Below are 17,644 nucleotides of genomic sequence, written 5' to 3' on the forward strand. Positions count from 1 at the left end.
CCCAACAAAATTCTTCATGGCCATTTCTTTCTTTTTTTGGTGGTCTCAAGAACAGAAGTACTATTTTGAATACTTTTCCTTTACAAATAAAAGCAAAGAATGCAGTTTGGGGGACCAGTGGAGAGGGAATCTATGAAGTAAGGAACAGTCATTCTGATGGCTATACATGTATACCACACCATACCAGCTGCTGTTGGACCATACCAGCTGCTGTCGAGTTGATTCTGACTCTTAGCGACCCTACAGGACAAAGCAGAACTGCCCTACAGGGTTTTCAAGGAGCGGCTGGATTTGAACTGCTGACCTTTGGTTAGCAGCCAAGCCCTTAACCACTGCACCACCAGGGCTCTGCTATAAATGTAGCCACCGTGTTTTAATAGTTTCTACCTCACCCTATTTTAACAGTTTTTAAAAATCTGTCTTTGAGTAGTTAAATCAGAAACAAAAAATACTTTAAAAAATAAGCAGCAGTTATATTCTGAATCTATTACCCTGCTCACTGTATAAATGTCAATTCACAGTATATACCAGTAGAGCACTTAAGACGATTTTAATTATAATGAGTCTTAGACGGATGAGGATGATATTATTGTCAGCAAACCAATAAGTCATTTATTTTTTAGCAAGTAGATTTGTATCACTGTTCTGATAATGCCTTCCATTTGTTCTGTCTGAAACAGAAATTTCAAGTGTACTTCACTAGAATGGCCTTGACTGAGTGAGGAATGTAAATTACTGGATTAACCAGATAGCAGACAAGTGTGCCAATGTTAAGTTAGTAATCTGTCCTGTATCATCTCAACTCACACAGCAGGGACCTCACAACAGCAGGGCAGTGTTTAGTGAGAGAACTAGGGGTAAAATGTCTAGATTAACTAAATCAGTAGTTCTTTCTATAAAATCCCCATTGCAATGGAGTCAATTCCAACTCATAGCGACCCTCTAGGACAGAGGAGAACTGCTCCATAGGGTTTCCAAGGAGTGGCTGGTGGATTCGAACATCGACCTTTTGGTTAGCAGCCATAGCTCTTAACCACTGTGCCACCAGTTTTTTAATAATAAAAACTGTTTTTTAAAAAACTATTTTTAAAAAAATAATAGCCATCTTCGTTAGGGTGAAGTGGTATCTCACTGTGGTTTTGATTTGCACTTCCCTAATGACTAATGATGGAAACCCTGGTGGCGTAGTGGTTAAGAGCTATGGCTGTTAACCAGAAGGTCGGCAGTTCGAATCCACCAGGTGCTCGTTGGAAGCCCTATGGGGCAGTTCTACCGTGTCCTATAGGATCTCTGTAAGTCGGAATCGACTCAACGGCAATGAGTTTAATGATTAATGACAGGAGGGACCAGTCCCTAGGGAAGGACATCATGCTTGGTAAAGCAGAGGGTCAGAGACAAAGAGGAAGACCTTCAATGAGATGGACTGACACAGTGGCTGCAACAGTGGGCTCAAGCATAACAACGATTGTGAGGATGGCGCAGGACTGGGCAGTGTTTGGTTCTGTTGTACACAGGGCCACTATGAGTTGGAACTGACTCGCCGGCACCTAACAACAACAACAGTGGGATTGTAAAATGGTGCAGCTGCTTTCAAAAACAGTTTGGCAGTGCCTCAAAAAATTAAACACGGAATTACCATATGACATGACAATTCCACACCTAGGTATATGCCAAAAAGGAGCCCTGGTGGCACAGTGGTTAGATGCTTGGCAGCTAACCAAAGGGGTGGCAGTTGGGACCCCCCAGCTGCTCCTTGGGAGAAAGATGTGGCAGTCTAATTCCATAAAGATTTACAACCCTGGAAACCATATGGGGCAGAGTTCTGCTCCGTCCTATCAACTCGACAGCAACAGGTTTGATTTATATGCCTAAAAGACTTGAAAGCAGGGCCTCAAACAGGTAACTCGTATACCAGTGAACACTGCAGTATTATTCACAGTTACCAAAAGGTGGAAAGAACCCAACTGTCCATCAACGAATGAATGAACACATCAAATACATCAAATGTGGTATATCCATATAATGGATTGGGCACAGTGTATGGCAGACTCAGAAAGCAGCATTACAGTATGGTTGCCACGTATTCGTAAGTAAACTAAGAGTGATAATTTAGAAAATAAAAGTATTCACTTACCTTTCTTGAATTTATGTACAGGGAGTTTCTTAAGTTGATCTTTACGAAGTCTATTTCTCCTAGCTCTATGTCGGTCCTGGACAAATTTTGTGATCTGAAAGTAAAAGAGAAAAAAAGGAGTCAGATATTAAACATGCAAACAAAATACTAAAATAACAAATGCCTTTTTAAGTTCCTAGATAGCTGCTGCAAACCAATTCAAGTCGCTTAAATGCTTATCGCAGTAATATGATTAACTAAAGCATTAAATTACATTAGTGATTAGTTACCCCATAAATTATCCTTCAAATTTGTATTCATTGACCTTGAAATCTTTAACTTACTCTTAGTCTGACAGAGGCATTGTAAATAACATATAACTTTTTTTTTTTTTACAAGAACACAGATGGTAGACTATACATGACCAAGACTCCAGTGGATCAAGATGAATGGGAGGGTTGAGATTCCTGTAAGTTACAAACTAATAAAATTTTCAAACATACACTTGTTAGTTACTGCATTTTTATTTCCAGCAGCACAACAGAACACAGAATTTCTCTATGACAAATACCTAGAAATGCTGGAGAAAATATACAAAATGTTTTAACTACAAATGACTGGGCTTGCAAGAATGAAAGAGAAATCCACAGGGGCCAGAACCAAAGAGGGAGCATCAAATGTATAAGTTGATGCATTGACAACTCCAGGGTTTACCGGAAATAGACAAAGGCCCTGATGGCTGAGGGTTTCAAGGTGCACTCCTATGCAAGCAAGGTTGTGCCATCTGTATATCACAAGTTGTTAATGAGTCTTCCACCAATCCTGATGCCACATTCTTTTTTATATAGTCCAGCTTCTCGGATTATCTGCTCAGCATACAGACTGAGTAAGTATGGTGAAAGGATACAACCTTGACACACACCTTTCCTGACTTTAAACCACGCAGTATCCCCTTGTTCTGTTTGAACAACTGCCTCTTGATCTATGTACAGGTTCCCATGAGCACAATGAAGTGTTCTGGAATTCCCATTCTTTACAATGTTATCCATAATCTGTTATGATCCACGCAGTCAAATGCCTTTGCGTGGTTAATAAAACACAAGTAAACATCTTTCTGGTATTCTCCGCTTTCAGCCATGATCCACCTGACATCAGCAGTGATATCCCTTGTGCCACATCCTCTTCGGAAACCAGCTTGAGTTTCTTGCAGTTCCCTGTTGATGCACCTGCTGCCACCATTTCTGAATTATCTTCAGCGTAATTTTACCTGCATGCGATATTAATGATATTGTTCAATAATTTCTGCATTCTGTTGTATCACCTTTCTTTGGAATAGTCATATATATGGATCTCTTCCAGTCAGCTGGCTAGGTAGTTGTCTTCCAAATTTCTTGGCATAGACGAGTAAGCGCTTCCAGCGTTGCATCTGTTTGTTGAAATATCTCAGTTGGTATTCAGTCAATTCTTGGAGCTTTGTTTTTTGCCACTGCCTTCAGAGTAGCTTGGACTTCTTCCTTCACTATCATCAGTTCTTGATCATATCCTACCCCCTGAAATGGCTGAACTTTGACCAATTCTTTTTGGTACAGTGACTCTATGTATTCCTTCCATCGTCTTTTGATGCTTCCTGCGTCGTTCAATATTTTACCCATAGTATCTTTCAGTATTACAACTCAAGGCTTGAATTTTTTTCTTCAGTTCTTTCAGCTTGAGAAATGCCGAGTGTGTCCTTCCCTTTTGGTTTTCTAACTCCAGGTCTTTGCTCATTTCATTATACTACTTTGTCTTTTTGAGGTGCCTTTTGAAATCTTCTGTTCAGCTCTTTTACTTCATCATTTCTTCCTTTTGCTTTAACTACTCTACGTTCAAGAGCAAGTTTCAGAATCTCTTCTGACATCCATTTTGGACTTTTTTTTCTTTTCTGTCTTTTTAATGACCTTTTGCTTTCTTCATGTATGATGTCCTTGATGTCATCCTACAACTCACCTGGTCATTAGCATTCAATTCATCAAATCTATTCTTGAGATGGTCCCTAAATTCAGGTGGGATACGCTAAAGGTCGTACTTCGGCTCTCGTGGATTTGCTTTAGTTATCTTCATCTTCAAGTTGAACTTGCATATGAGCAACTGAAGGATTGTTCCCCTGGCCTTGTTCTGACTGATGATATTCAGCTTCTCCATCGTCTCTTTCCACAGATGTAGCTGATTTGATTCCTGTGTATTCCATCTGGCAAGGTCCACGTGTATAGTCACCATTTATGTTGTTGAAAAAAGGTATTTGCAATGAAGAAGTCATTGGTCTTGCAAAATTCTATTATGCAATCTCCTGCATCATTTCTATCACCAAGACCATATTTTCCAACTAGTGATCGTTCTTTGTTTCCAACTTTCGTATTCTAATCATCTGTAATTATCAATGCATCTTGATTGCATGTTTGATCAATTTCAGACTGCAGAAGTTGGTAAAAATCTTCAATTTCTTCATCTTTGGCATTAGTGGTGGGTGTGTCCATTTGAATAATAGTCATATTAACTGGTCTTCCTTTTAGGCATTTGGATATTATCCTATTATCCATAGCATTGAATTTCTGGATAGATCTTGAAATGTTCTTTTTGATGATGAATGCAGCACTGTTCTTATTTAATTTCTCATTCCTGGCATAGCAGACCATATGACTTCTGATTCAAAATGGCCAACACCAGTCCATTTTAGCTCACTAATGCCTAGGATATCAATCTTCACACCTGTGATGCTTTGATGCTTTATAGAATAGAAGAGTGTAAAAGACTAAAGACAAGTGAGGTGATGGCCGCACCACTCTGTGACTATACTAAAAGCCATGGATTGTACACTTTAAATGGGTGAACTGCATGGTATATGAATTATTTCACAATGAAGTTGTTTAAAAAAATGCTTTTAAAAAAGACCAGACAAAACAAATCTACAAGCTTAACCTAATACGACATATAGAGAACTCTACAGTCCACATTTTCCGCCTTGGGAAACTTTTAAAAATTTAGCCACATAACTATGCCACAAAACAGGTCTTTGGAAATACCTAAAGAATCCATAATATACAGACCATGTTTTCTGTCCACAATGCAACTGTATTAGACATTAATAGAAAAAAATAAGGTTTTTGAAATTTAAAAATTTACTAAATTCATACATCACACAAGAAATCATAATGGATATTTTAATTTCTGAGGGGGCCTTATAATCAGCTTGTCTCTCTTCCACCTGGATTCTAAATGACTTGAGAAATAAGACCATGAACTGGCAGGTGGCAGCAAGGTAGAGTACCTAACTCAATGGAAAAAGAAACAGAACTTTTGACTGAACCACAGAATTAGGCTGATTTACCTAATAGATACAGACAGCAGACAACTATGGAATAAAGTAGTCCTTCCCCTCCCCCTTACCCAGGGGAGCGGAACCAATCCTGGTGGAGCTAAATGAACAACTAAACCCTGAAGAAAGGCTGGTCCAAAGGCAAAGCAGATGGAGGTAGGCCTAGAATGGCCGATATATTGTTCCCAAATGCACCACTCAGATAAGTCATTTCATTTCCTCTAAGACAAAGGCTAGGAATTACACTAAGTTCCCCTTCACATGGATGGAAACATCAAGGGTGGTAAAGAAGCATCCTATATAAAAAAAGAAACCAAATGAGAATAAAAAAGATTGCTTGTCAATAGTTGTGGTGTGCAGCCAAAGTGATTCTGAAGGGAAAGTTATAACCTAAATGCATTTACTGGAGAAAAAAAATTTAATATGTGTATAGCTCAACAAGCTAGAAAAAGAAAAGTAAATAAATCCAAACAAAGTAGAAGAAAGAAAACAATGACAGTAAAAGCAGAAATTAATGAGACAGATGAAAAAGAAGCAAAGACTTGTAAGTTCCACTGGAATGTAAGTTATCTGGCATCAGAGATTTTTATATATTCTGTTCACTGGTAAGTCCTAAGACCCTAGAGTTCAAGGTAGGTGTAGAATAAATATTTGTTGAATGAAAGGAAGAAACAAACCTCAAAGACTACTTCTTTGAAAGATTAAAAAGGTAAACTTCTGACAAGACTGAGCAAGGCAAATGAATATGAATAAAGAGAACATACTGCACAGCACATATAAACCATAACCAAACCCGCTGCCGTCGAGTCAATTCCGATTCATAGCAACCTACAGGACAGAGTAGAAATGCCCCAAGGGTTTCCGAGGAGTGGCTGGTGGATTCGAGCTGCCAACCTTTTGGTTAGCAGCCTGAACTCTTAACCACAAAATCCTAAAAAATATTATAAACTACTTTATGCTACTACATTTGAAAACAGACAATTTCTTAGAAATATAATTTAGTAAAAAAAAGTAGGAAAACATCTGAATGCCCAGGTAACTATGAAAAAGATCATTAGATCTAAATGACATTATGGGAACTTCCATTAAAAAGTCAAATAATAGAAAAACCAAATTTTATTTAAAAATTATTTTAGAAAATAAGGGGAAGACACTAGTTTCTAGACAATACTGGTTATCTAGTTTTGATATTGGAGCCCTCTGGTGACGCACTGGTTAAAAGCATGGCTGCTAATCAAAAGGCTGGCAGTTCAAATCCACCAGCCGCTCCTTGGAAACCCTATGGAGCAGTTCTACTCTGTCCTATAGGGTCACAATGAGTCAGAATTGACTTGACAGCAATGGGGCAGTTTTGATATCGAGATTATTCTAGTCCCATAAAACTAAAGCTTTCCTTTATGTGGACATTCAGACTGGTATTTTATTTAGAATTTTTACATCTATGTTCAAGTCTAAGACTGGCCCATAATTGAAATCTGAATAATCCAAAAATGAAAGGACAAAATTTATACATCATAATTAAGTAGGGTTTATCTTAAGAAAGCAAGGATTTTTTAATATCACAAAACAAACTAATCTAATCCAACATAAGAATGGAGCAAAAGAGAGAAAAACCAATGATCATTTCAACAGAAAGGAGACATATAATTCAGCACCCATTCATTATTAACAACAACAAAAAGAAAAGATAAAAATTTGGTTTCTTTATTTCTAATAACACTATTTTTACATTGTTTTTTTCCCTTGTTTTACCAGAAAGTATACCATAATGTTAAGAAGTAGACACAACAGGCATCCTTCTGTTGTTCTGACTTTAAAGGTAAGGCTTCTAATACTTCACTATTTAATAGTGTTTGTTCTAAGTTTTTAGTCAATAACCTTTTCAGCTTCAGAGTATTTACCTCTACTCCTGGTTTGCTAAGGGCATTTTTTGTTGTTTGGTTTTCTAACTTTCTATACTTCAAAGCTGTTACACTGAAAACCCAAGAGAATCAACAAATTACCAGAATAGAATTCAGCAAGTTTGTGGACACAAGATAAATATACACAAACAATAATGCCCAGTGCCCAAACCTTGGTTGCTAAATACAACTCTTCAATAAAAGAAACCAGGGCATCTTGGAGAAATGTCTGATTCTAGGGCTACAGCAGGAAACATACAACAAGAGCTGGCAGCATCTTAAAATACCAGACAGTAAGAAGTACTTACAAAAGGATGGGGACAAATCAAAGGGAGACAGGATTCAACCTGACAGAGCTCCCAATGGCCAAATCTGGAAAAATTTAAACAACAAAAAACAGAGTAGCTGCTGAGGCTGCTTATGTACAACCAAACACCTCATGGGATCTGGTTCCTTGGTTTGGAGGTTTAGGGTCATGGTTTCAGGGGACATACCACTTAATTGACCTAATAACGTGTGTAGTGCTTCTGGTCTATCTCCCAGTTCCTTGTGTCGTGCCTGGGGTCTTAAAAGCTTGCAAGCGGCCATTCAAGGCACAATTGGTCTCTATCCACCCAGAGCAACAGAAGAAGAAGGAGAGTCTAGAAAACCAAAAAACTCGTTGCCATCGAGTCGATTCCCACTCATAGCAAACCTACAGGACAGAAGCTGAACTGCCCCGTAAGGTGTCCAAGGAGCAGCTGGTGGATTCAAACTGCTCACCTTTTGGTTAGCAGCTGAACGCTTATCCATTGTGCCACCAGTGCTCTGGTCAAAAACAGGAGAAGGATATAGAACATGTGGCTAATTGTCTCCATGAACAACCGTTTCGTTTGCCCTGAGACCAGAACTGGATGGTGCCTGGCTACCATTACCAAACATTTTGATCAAAGATTCTATAGAAGAATCGTGATCAAAAGAGAGAAACTGTAGAAGAGAATTTCAAATTTTCATGGACATCAGGCTTTTTGGAGCCATGGAGGCTGGATGAACTCCTGAAACTACTGCCCTGAAATAATCTTTGAACCCTAAACCAAAAACATCCCCTGAAGTCTTCTGAAAAACGAACAATAGTTTAGCTTAACTAGTAAAAACTGTCTGCCTTGAGCATTATGCTTTTTTAAGAACCATCTATATGGGATCAGAATGACAACAGGAACAATAGATAGGAAACTTAGGGGGAAGAGAGTTTATGTTAATGGGGCAGGAACAACTTAGAAAAGGAGGGTGAGAAAAGTTGTACAACTCGAAGAATGTAATAAATGATGCTGAATTGTACATGTAGAAACTGTTGAACTGGTGTTATGTTTTACTGTATATATTCTCAACAATAACAAAATAAATAAAAAAATTTTTAAACAACAAAAATAAAAAAAGTAGTGTTGGATTATAACCCAAAATGTAAAATATATTTACATGAGTGTATACTAATATGAATAAATGACTGAATGAATAATGTGGAGACGGGACAAATTTTCCTTACAGAAGAACTCCAAATAATGTATGTAGATATTCCCCCCTCCAGGAGGGGAAGCTTCATTCCCACCCCTCCCACCTTTACACGTAGTGACTTACAAAGAAATAGAGAAGGGAAATGGAAAAGTGGAGAAACCTGGCAAACACTATCTTCAAGGGATGAAGGGGAGCATCATCAGTGATGTTACGTGGATATCATGTACTCCTAATACGTGAAAAGAAGGGCACTTCACCTCTGTGGCATTCTTTTGAAAAACCCAATGTTGTTGTTATTAGGTGCTGGCCAGCTGATGGTGACTCATAGCGACCCCAGGCAACAGAGTGGAACTGCCTCACAGAGTTTTCTTGGCTGTAATCTTTATGGAAGCAGATCGCCAGGTCTTTCTCCCACGGAGCCACTGGGTGAATTCGAACTACCAGCCTTTCAGCAGCTGGGTGCTTAACTGTTCACGCCACCAGGGCTCCTTGAAAAACCCATAAGTCAGTCTAATTATGAGAAAAACATCAGATTGAGGAACATCCTATAGGACACCTGACCAGTACTCCTTAAGACTGTCAAGGTCATGAAATACAAGAAAAGACTACGACACTGTCATAGATCAGAGGAGACTAGGAAGACATGATACTAACGCAGTGGGGGACCCAGAGTTGGATCTTGGAACAGAAAGAGAACATTAATAGAAAAACTGGTGAAATCCAAATAAAGTCTGGAGTTTAGTTAACAGTAATGTACCAATGTCACTTCCTTAGCTTTGACAAGGGCCCCAAGGTAACGTCAGATGCCAACGATGGAGGACGCTGGATGACGGATGTACAGGAACTGTCTTCTTTGCAATTTTTCAGTAAACATAATATTACCCCAAAATTAAGTTTATTTTTTAAAAAATCACTGATATTCTTATGTCCCAGTAATAACCACTTAGAAAATGTAATTTTAATACCCCTGTCACAGTAGCAACAAAAACTATATTTATGGAATAAATCTAATAAAAGACATGCAAAACCGTAACAGAAAAAGGAAATTATTAAACTGCAGGATATGAAAGACCTAAATAAATGGAAAAAATACCGTGGCATCATGGGACAACTGCACATTTTAAAGATGGCATCCAATCTACAAATATATACATTCTATGTACTAATAAACTCATTACACATTAACGTGAATATTTTTATAAAAAATGAACAAAAAAAAATGTAGTGAAAATAGTGGGACTATTTGATATCTTTGCAAGTTTCTTTTTAAAATTCTCCATAAAATACAGATGGTTTCTCCTATCTTCTTCTGCATTCAATCTGCTTTGGTATCACACATCATAGAACCTCTAGAAACCTACAATACAGATATGTGAAGGAATGGGAGTGACAAGCACAAATTAACGTCTTAGTGTTATTATGAACACTGTTTTAACCTTCTAGATCCCAGAAGATTACGGGACTACACTTTGTAAACGACTGTTCTGGATAAACAGTATGTTATCTTCCCTTGACCTCAAACCCTCCTACTACTCTTTTTTTTACATTTTACTACGAAATTTTTAACACAAAAAAAAAGTTGAAAGAATTTTACAATGAACATTCATGCATCTACCACCTAGATTCTGCAATTAACATCTTACTTACTAAAGGGTCGCTGTGAGTCGAAATCAACTCAACGGCAATGTGTTTGGTTTTCGGTACTTTTTAAAAATCACTTATCCATCTATCCATCCTTCTATCTACCCATCAATAAAACCAAAAAACAAACTCGTTGCCGTCGAGTTGATTCCGACTCATAGTGACCCTATAGGACAGAGTAGAACTGCCCCATCGGGTTTCCAAGGAGCGCCTAGTGGATTCGAAGTACTGACCTTTTGGTTTAGCAGCCAAACTCTTAACCCATCAATACATCCTATTTTTTCCTCTTATTTTTTTTACAATGCATTTCAAAGTCCATTGCAGACATCTGTATTCTTCCCCCAAATACTTCAGCATGCATACATTAATCAGAGTTTAGTATTTGTTTACATTTTTTCTTTTATGTAAAATTTACATAATGAAATGCACAATATTTAAGTGTACAATTCATTGAGTTCAGACAAATGCATACAGTTGTGCGACTCATACCTCCATCAAGATACAGAACATTACTCTCATCCCAGAAAGTTCTGTCAAACCCTTCCCAGGAAATCCTCAGCCCTCCCCAACCTGCCGGAGACAACCACTGTCCTGATTTTTTCCACCCATATTACATTTGCCTTTTCCAGAACTTCATATAAATGGACTCATACAATATGTACTCTTCTTTCAATGAGCACAGTGTTTCGTTAAATCCATCCATGGCTTTCCATACACCTGATAATGTTTGTAAAAACTCATTTAAAATTAATGGACCTACCATGAAAATGACTATCAGGATGAGACAGATGCCCACAATTATGAGGAAGGGGATTAGATAGTATTCCAGAGGAAGACTGAATTCTGGGACTAAGATGACGTGGCCCCTGGAAGAAAACAAAAAGTAATCATTGAGAAATACTAAGAGTTGTCGAAGAATGATGTTAATTATTTAAAAACAAGAAAAAATACTAAAAGAAAAAAATAAGACATTTAGACACTACAATTCAATCCACTACACATGTCTCATTTCCTAATACATGACTTCCAATAATTTAAGGGACTTTTTCCCCATCTGTAAGTCTATTTTACATATTTGCCAAGATAAATTGCCTATCTAATTAAAAAGAAGCCAACCAATACTTACTGTGTCCATCTTGGAAAGATATTATTTACTGAGTTTAGCAACCTGGGCAAAAGCTATGTTTTATATGCAAAATCAGTAGCGTAAACAACGATTGTACCTTAGTTAATATATCAACAAGAACCCTCATGCCAAACAAATTACTGTTCATAAATTACAGAGCCCACTGATGAAAACTACACTCCCTCCCACCTATCTGCTTTTCATGTACCTGCTGTACCAGGTAAGGAGGAAGAGCACAGTCTCTGTACTTTCATGCATCTGTGAAATGCGGGATGGACAATGGTAAAGGAATTCCTAAGTGTTGTGACTTGCTATTCCCCAACACCTCCACTGCTTGACCGGAAAACCTTGACTGAAATACACAGAAATGTGTATGATGGTGGGGAAATGCCGCATGCCTTATTCTCCTTTGTTATTAAGCTTTTTTTGTAGTTACTATGATATTACTATTATAAAAATCTGACAGGGATGCATGAAATAAAACTGTGATCAGAATAAGCACACTATTTGTGTTGCATGAACAAATTTTACATGGAAGCAAAATCATGCATTAGAAAATCTCCAGTCTAGGGAAGGATCTGCATAATGTTTAGTAACGTGACTGATCTCTATGTGAGGTCCACTGTGTTACTAGGAAGGAACCTGGTGGCACAGTGGTTAAGCACTCAGCTGCTAACCAAAAGGTTGACGGTTCAAACCCACCAGCCGCTCTGCAGGAAAAAGATGTGGCAGTCTGCTTCCGTAAAGATCACAGCCTTGGAAACCTTACAGGGCAGTTTCGCTCTGTCCTGTAGGGTCGCAGTGAGTTGGAATCGACTCGATGGCAGGAGGTGTGCTACTAGACTAGCGTGGTGTCAGCAGTACTACTCTGTCACGGCCTGCGGGGGGGGGTTTGAGGTAAGGAAGCCAGGTACTTCCTAACACAAGATTTAAATACAAATAATAATTCTCAGCATACACAGAAATAAAAAACAGGGTGACTCCTTCCCCCATATAGAAGTGCCTAGGACACCACAGTACTTAAGAAAAATAATGTGAAAGCAAATTTATTTCTACTTAAAAGCTTTTTTCTAGACTTCATGCTATTAATGGGTGGCCTGGTGGCACAGTGGTTAAGAGCTTGGCTGCTAACAAAGAAGCTGGCAGTTCGAATCCACCAGTAGCTCCTTGGAAATCCTGTGGGGCAGCTCTACTCTGTCCTCTAGGGTTGCTAGGAGTCAGAATTGACTTGAAGGCAATGCGTTTGTTTTTTATGTTTTTTATGCTATTACACTCACATCCAAAGGACTCTAACAAGCTTCACCAAAAACAAAAGCAAACAAAAAGAGGTAAGATTAGCAACTTCCCCTCAATAATTCAAACAATATTTTTCCAGAACTGAAAGGACTGCTAGAACACAAGTAGCTTTCTGTTTTTATCGCTTTCCAGCAGAACAGAGGAAGACAAAGGGTTCGCGTGCATTTTTGGAGCTTTTCATAAAATACTAAAGTGACTGATAAGTCATCAGTGTGAAAAGTGAAATGAGCTGCAGCAGGCGCAGCTGCTCTCCTTGATCCGATCTCTTCCAGCATGAGGTCAGCTTTGTAAACAACGGCCCTGCTCTTGGCCCTGCTCTTGGCACAAACCTCTGAAACTGCCGGGCCAGGACTGAGAAACAGCCACAGTGGTGCCACTTTTAAGTGTCAGAGCCCTTCCATGAGTTTATGGTTCCCTGAAATCTCCCACCCACCACCACCAACCTACCAATTAACATTGCTGGGGTTTAGAACCAAGACTAACTGCATAGCCTAAATTTCGTATCTCAGCAGTAGCAAAGCTTACACTTCTTTTACTGTTTTTTTTTTTTTTCCTCTTACGTTAATGCCTTCCTAAGGTACATTTTGCCTGGATAACATAAAATAATAAACACTGTCCTAGGAGACAAGCCTCTAGGGTGCTTATAAAGTAATAGTGCTACTAGGGAAGAAAAATCAAGGTAAAAGAACAAAGCAGGAAGGCCCAGTGAACTAGAAAAAAAGATAACTTACTGGAAACTTCCTATGTGTTTATAATTACAGGAATGGAATCAATTCCACAGTTTTCCAGCATAGTTGGATTCATAGGCCTGGGTCCTAAATCGAATGTTCTACCCGTCCTATCCATGCCTGCCTGCCACGTTTCAAACCCCTCCAGTGAACTGTGGAGCCCTACTGTGAGAATTTTAAAGGGTCTACAAGTCACAGAAGGTTGTAAGCATCCTCAATCAAAAGTTCAATGAACATTCCAGGTATCGCTGCCTCTTAACCAAACTGCTCACAATGGAGGTGATAATATAGGTAATACCGACAGTATAATACAGGGTAAAGAACTCTCACACAACGTCTGTCCTCTGGCTTCATTTCTGTTTCTTCTGCCTGCCCAGATCTCCCACAGCTGAGTCGGCGAACTTAAGCCTGTCCTAGTGCCAGATCAATCTGTATTTGTGGAAGGAGGTATTTAAACAGCTTTAGTATCTTACCAGACTGCCTCCACATCCACCTCTGAATACAGTCTCCATGAGCTCTGAGGCTAAGGCCTGACCATGGAAGCAGAGCCCTAAGCAACCAGGCAGTGGGGTCTTCTTCTCCTTCCCTGAGTTCCCAGGCTGATTTCAAACCTTACCGTGGTGCAGGTGCCTACGCCTAGGCTTTATAACAAAAACAAACACAGCTGCCGTCCAGTTGATTCCGACTCATGGCGACTTCATGTGTTTTACTGTAGAATTGTGCTCCATAGGGTTGTCAACGGCTATGATCTTTTGGAAGTAGAGTGCCAGGCCTTTCTTCCAAGGCATCTCTGGGTAGATTCGAATTGCCAACCTTTATAACAATAGCCTGTCTAATTTCCTCATTCCTCTGTTCACGCGTGACATCTTGCTTTGTCGTATGTTCTTTCTGATATCTAACCTCTACCATCTTGGATCAAAGGACTAAGCCAAACTACTGAATCTCAGTGGATACACACAGACACAGCAGAGCCTCCTTTCCTACAGACCAACCTTCCAGGTCAGGACCCATGACCAGCACGACTACCAGGCACACCCACCACTTCAGCTGACTACTTGCCTAATTCGCCCCTCTCAGGCAAAGCTCACCGACATCTCACCAAACATCCTGCATCCCACTCGACCTACCCCACACCCAGCCCTGTGTCCCCACTTGTGGTGCACCCTGTTCGGCTGCCACTTGACTGCTCTGCCTTGTGGAGGAATCCTCAGATACCTCCATGGCAGTTCAGTTCCACTAGCATTTACTGAATACCTACCGTGATCCAGTTACTGTGCCAGGTGCTAGGGATAAAATATGAAAAAACAGACTCTAACCATAAGAAGCATATGATCTAATGTGACAGAGAAGATGGGAATCTGAGAGTTAAAGGAACCTCAAGGATCCTTTGTTCTCGCTCCTCATTTTCAAAGGAGAGAACAGGTCCATGAAGTTAAAGAGCTCCTAAAGGCCACACCTCGGCAATCTTTCCAGTGCAGCTCGCTACTCACTATAATCAACAACTACCTTGTCCTCTGGCGACAGTTGTCAAAAGCTGTGTGTCATTCAATAATTTGCTTTTCCTAGTATTTTTAGAGATCAATTTTTAAAAGGCCAACATAGAAAAAGGATACCAATCAGTTTACAGACTGGTGTGGGTTTTTGTCTTATCTAATTGACAATTAAAAAGACAAATAATATATATTGTTGGCAAGAGTAGTAGAAAACACTGGCTTTCCTAAAATGTTGGTGGAAATATAAACTGGTTCACCTTTTTTTGGAGGGCAATATGACAATTATTTACTGAAATTTAAAACAGTGTATCTTCAATTCAGCAACCCCACATTCAGGTGTTTTTCTAAAGAAACATTTGTACCAACTGCACGATTATGCTCAGGGCTATTTATCACAGCACTCTCTGTAGCAGAAAAAAATGGGAGAGGGACTAAGAGCTAACATTTATTTAGCATTTACTACCTACCAGGCACTCCTCTAAGAATTTTATTAATGTGTTTAACCCTCGCAACAACACTATATGTTTAGTTACTACTATTATCCTCACTTTTACAGATGAGGAAGTTAAGGTCCAGAGATGATAAGTTACTTGTTGAAGGTCACACAGATAAGCAGTGAAGGAAGTCAGGATTTAAATTCACGTAAGTGTGACACCAGAGCCCATGCTTAAAACTGAGCTGGCTTTACGGGTTACGTAAATTACGGCATATCTAAATAATGAACTATTATACTGTTCTTTAAAATAGTAGTTAAAAAAAAGAATGAAGTACAATAATACAGGAACTGAGAGATACTTTGTTAACATGATAAAAAGCCAGCATCTTCCTTAAAAGGGAACAAGAGGCTTTCTCACTAAAGTGGAGGAATAAGGTAAGGGTGCACACAATCTCTGTTACAATTTAACAAGGTGTTGAGGTATTAGCCAACACCACCAGATAAGAGAAAGCACCTGGAAGCATAAGGATTTAAAAGGGATAAGACTATTCCTACTTGCGATGGAAAAATTACCACCACAGTAAGGGAATTGAGTCAAATTTCCGATTATAAAATCAACATGCAAAAAATGAGCTTTCATACATACGAATAAAAGTCAGTTAGTAGATATAAGAGCAAATCCCATTCACAATAGCAAACAATAAAATACCTACTCATATATTTAACAAGAAATGTTTTCCTCACACTGGTTTCCGACTACAAAACACTCCTGAGTGCATAAAAGTAGAGTTGAACAAAAGCAAAGATATACCATGTTCTTGGCTAGGAATATTCAACATCCTAGAGATCCCTGAGTTAATTCACAGATGTAATGCCATCACAACAAAATACCATCAGGTTTTTTTGGATCTAGATAAGTTGATTATTAAACTCCTTTGGAAGAGAAATTGGAACCCTTATACATTGCTGATGAGATGAGAATGTAAAACGGTATAGTCACTTTAGAAAACAGTCTGAAGTTTTCCTTAAAAAGTGAAACACTGAATTACCATATAACCCAGTAATTCCATTCGAGAGAAATGAAAACGTATGTATATACAAAAAAAATGTACATAAATGTTCATAACAGTATTATTCATAATAGCCAAATTGTGGAAACAAGCTAAATGTTCATCAACTGATGAATGGATAAACACAATGTAGTATATCCATACAATGGAATATTATTCAGGAATAAAATACCAATACATGCTACGATATGGACAAATCTTGGAAACATCATGCTAAGTGGAAAAACTAGTCACAAAAGATCACATATTGCATGGTTCTATTTATGTGAAATGACCAGAAGAGGTGAAACAATAGAGACAGAAAGTAGATTAGTGGTTGCCTGGGGCTGGGGTTGGGTTTCGATTTGGGGTATAGAAAAAGTTCTAAAATTAGAATATGGTGATGGTTGTCCAACTCTGTGAATATACTAAAAATCACTGAATTGTATGCTTTAAATGGGTGACTTTTATAGTATGTCAAATATCTCTCAGTAAAGCTTTAAAAAAAATTGGAAGGATAGGAAAAACCTGAAAAAAAGAGTGTAGGTGGGAGGAATGGCTAGCCTTATGAGATACTAATGCATATTACAACATCTTCAAGGCAAAGAGTTTGGTTTTTTTAATAATACAAGTAGTGTGGTATTGGCAGATGAATGATAAATAATAGAAAATCCAATTACATATGAAAGTTTACTAACAATAAAGGCAGCACTGCAAATGGGGTGAAAGGAAGGACCTTTTAAGAAGTGGTGTTGGAATAACTGGGTGGCAATTTGGAAAAAGATACAGTTGGATACATTCCTCAAGCCATACACAGGATAAATTACAAATGAATGAGAGAAATAAATGTTGAAAATGAAACCATACAAGTCTGAACATGGGAGAATTCCTCCTCATCTATGAGCGAGGAGAACTTTCTAACTAACACTAAAAATCAGAAGCTCACAGACATCCTTTTAGCTCAGTGGTGAAGTTACCTCCGAGGTTCACTGTTCAGCCTGGGAGTGGACAGCCCCGT

At 38.7% G+C, this 17,644-nt stretch overlaps 1 protein-coding gene across 3 annotated transcripts in view; it reads right to left on the reverse strand.

Annotated features, from left to right (window-relative positions):
- The window catches only part of RNF13 (ring finger protein 13), a 45,931-nt gene that overhangs the window by 14,250 nt on the left and 14,037 nt on the right, over nucleotides 1–17,644 (reverse strand). For all 3 annotated transcript variants that reach the window (XM_023733908.1, XM_004379193.2, XM_023733906.1), the window contains exons 3-4: nucleotides 11,259–11,364; nucleotides 2,135–2,228 (exon numbers count right to left, since the gene is read on the reverse strand). In XM_023733908.1, coding sequence (XP_023589676.1) covers nucleotides 2,135–2,228; nucleotides 11,259–11,364 — 200 coding nt within the window. The remainder of the gene's footprint in view (nucleotides 1–2,134; nucleotides 2,229–11,258; nucleotides 11,365–17,644) is intronic.

Source organism: Trichechus manatus, unplaced genomic scaffold (genome assembly GCF_000243295.1).
Source record: "Trichechus manatus latirostris isolate Lorelei unplaced genomic scaffold, TriManLat1.0 scaffold00062, whole genome shotgun sequence".
In the NCBI taxonomy this organism is placed as follows: domain Eukaryota; kingdom Metazoa; phylum Chordata; class Mammalia; order Sirenia; family Trichechidae; genus Trichechus; species Trichechus manatus.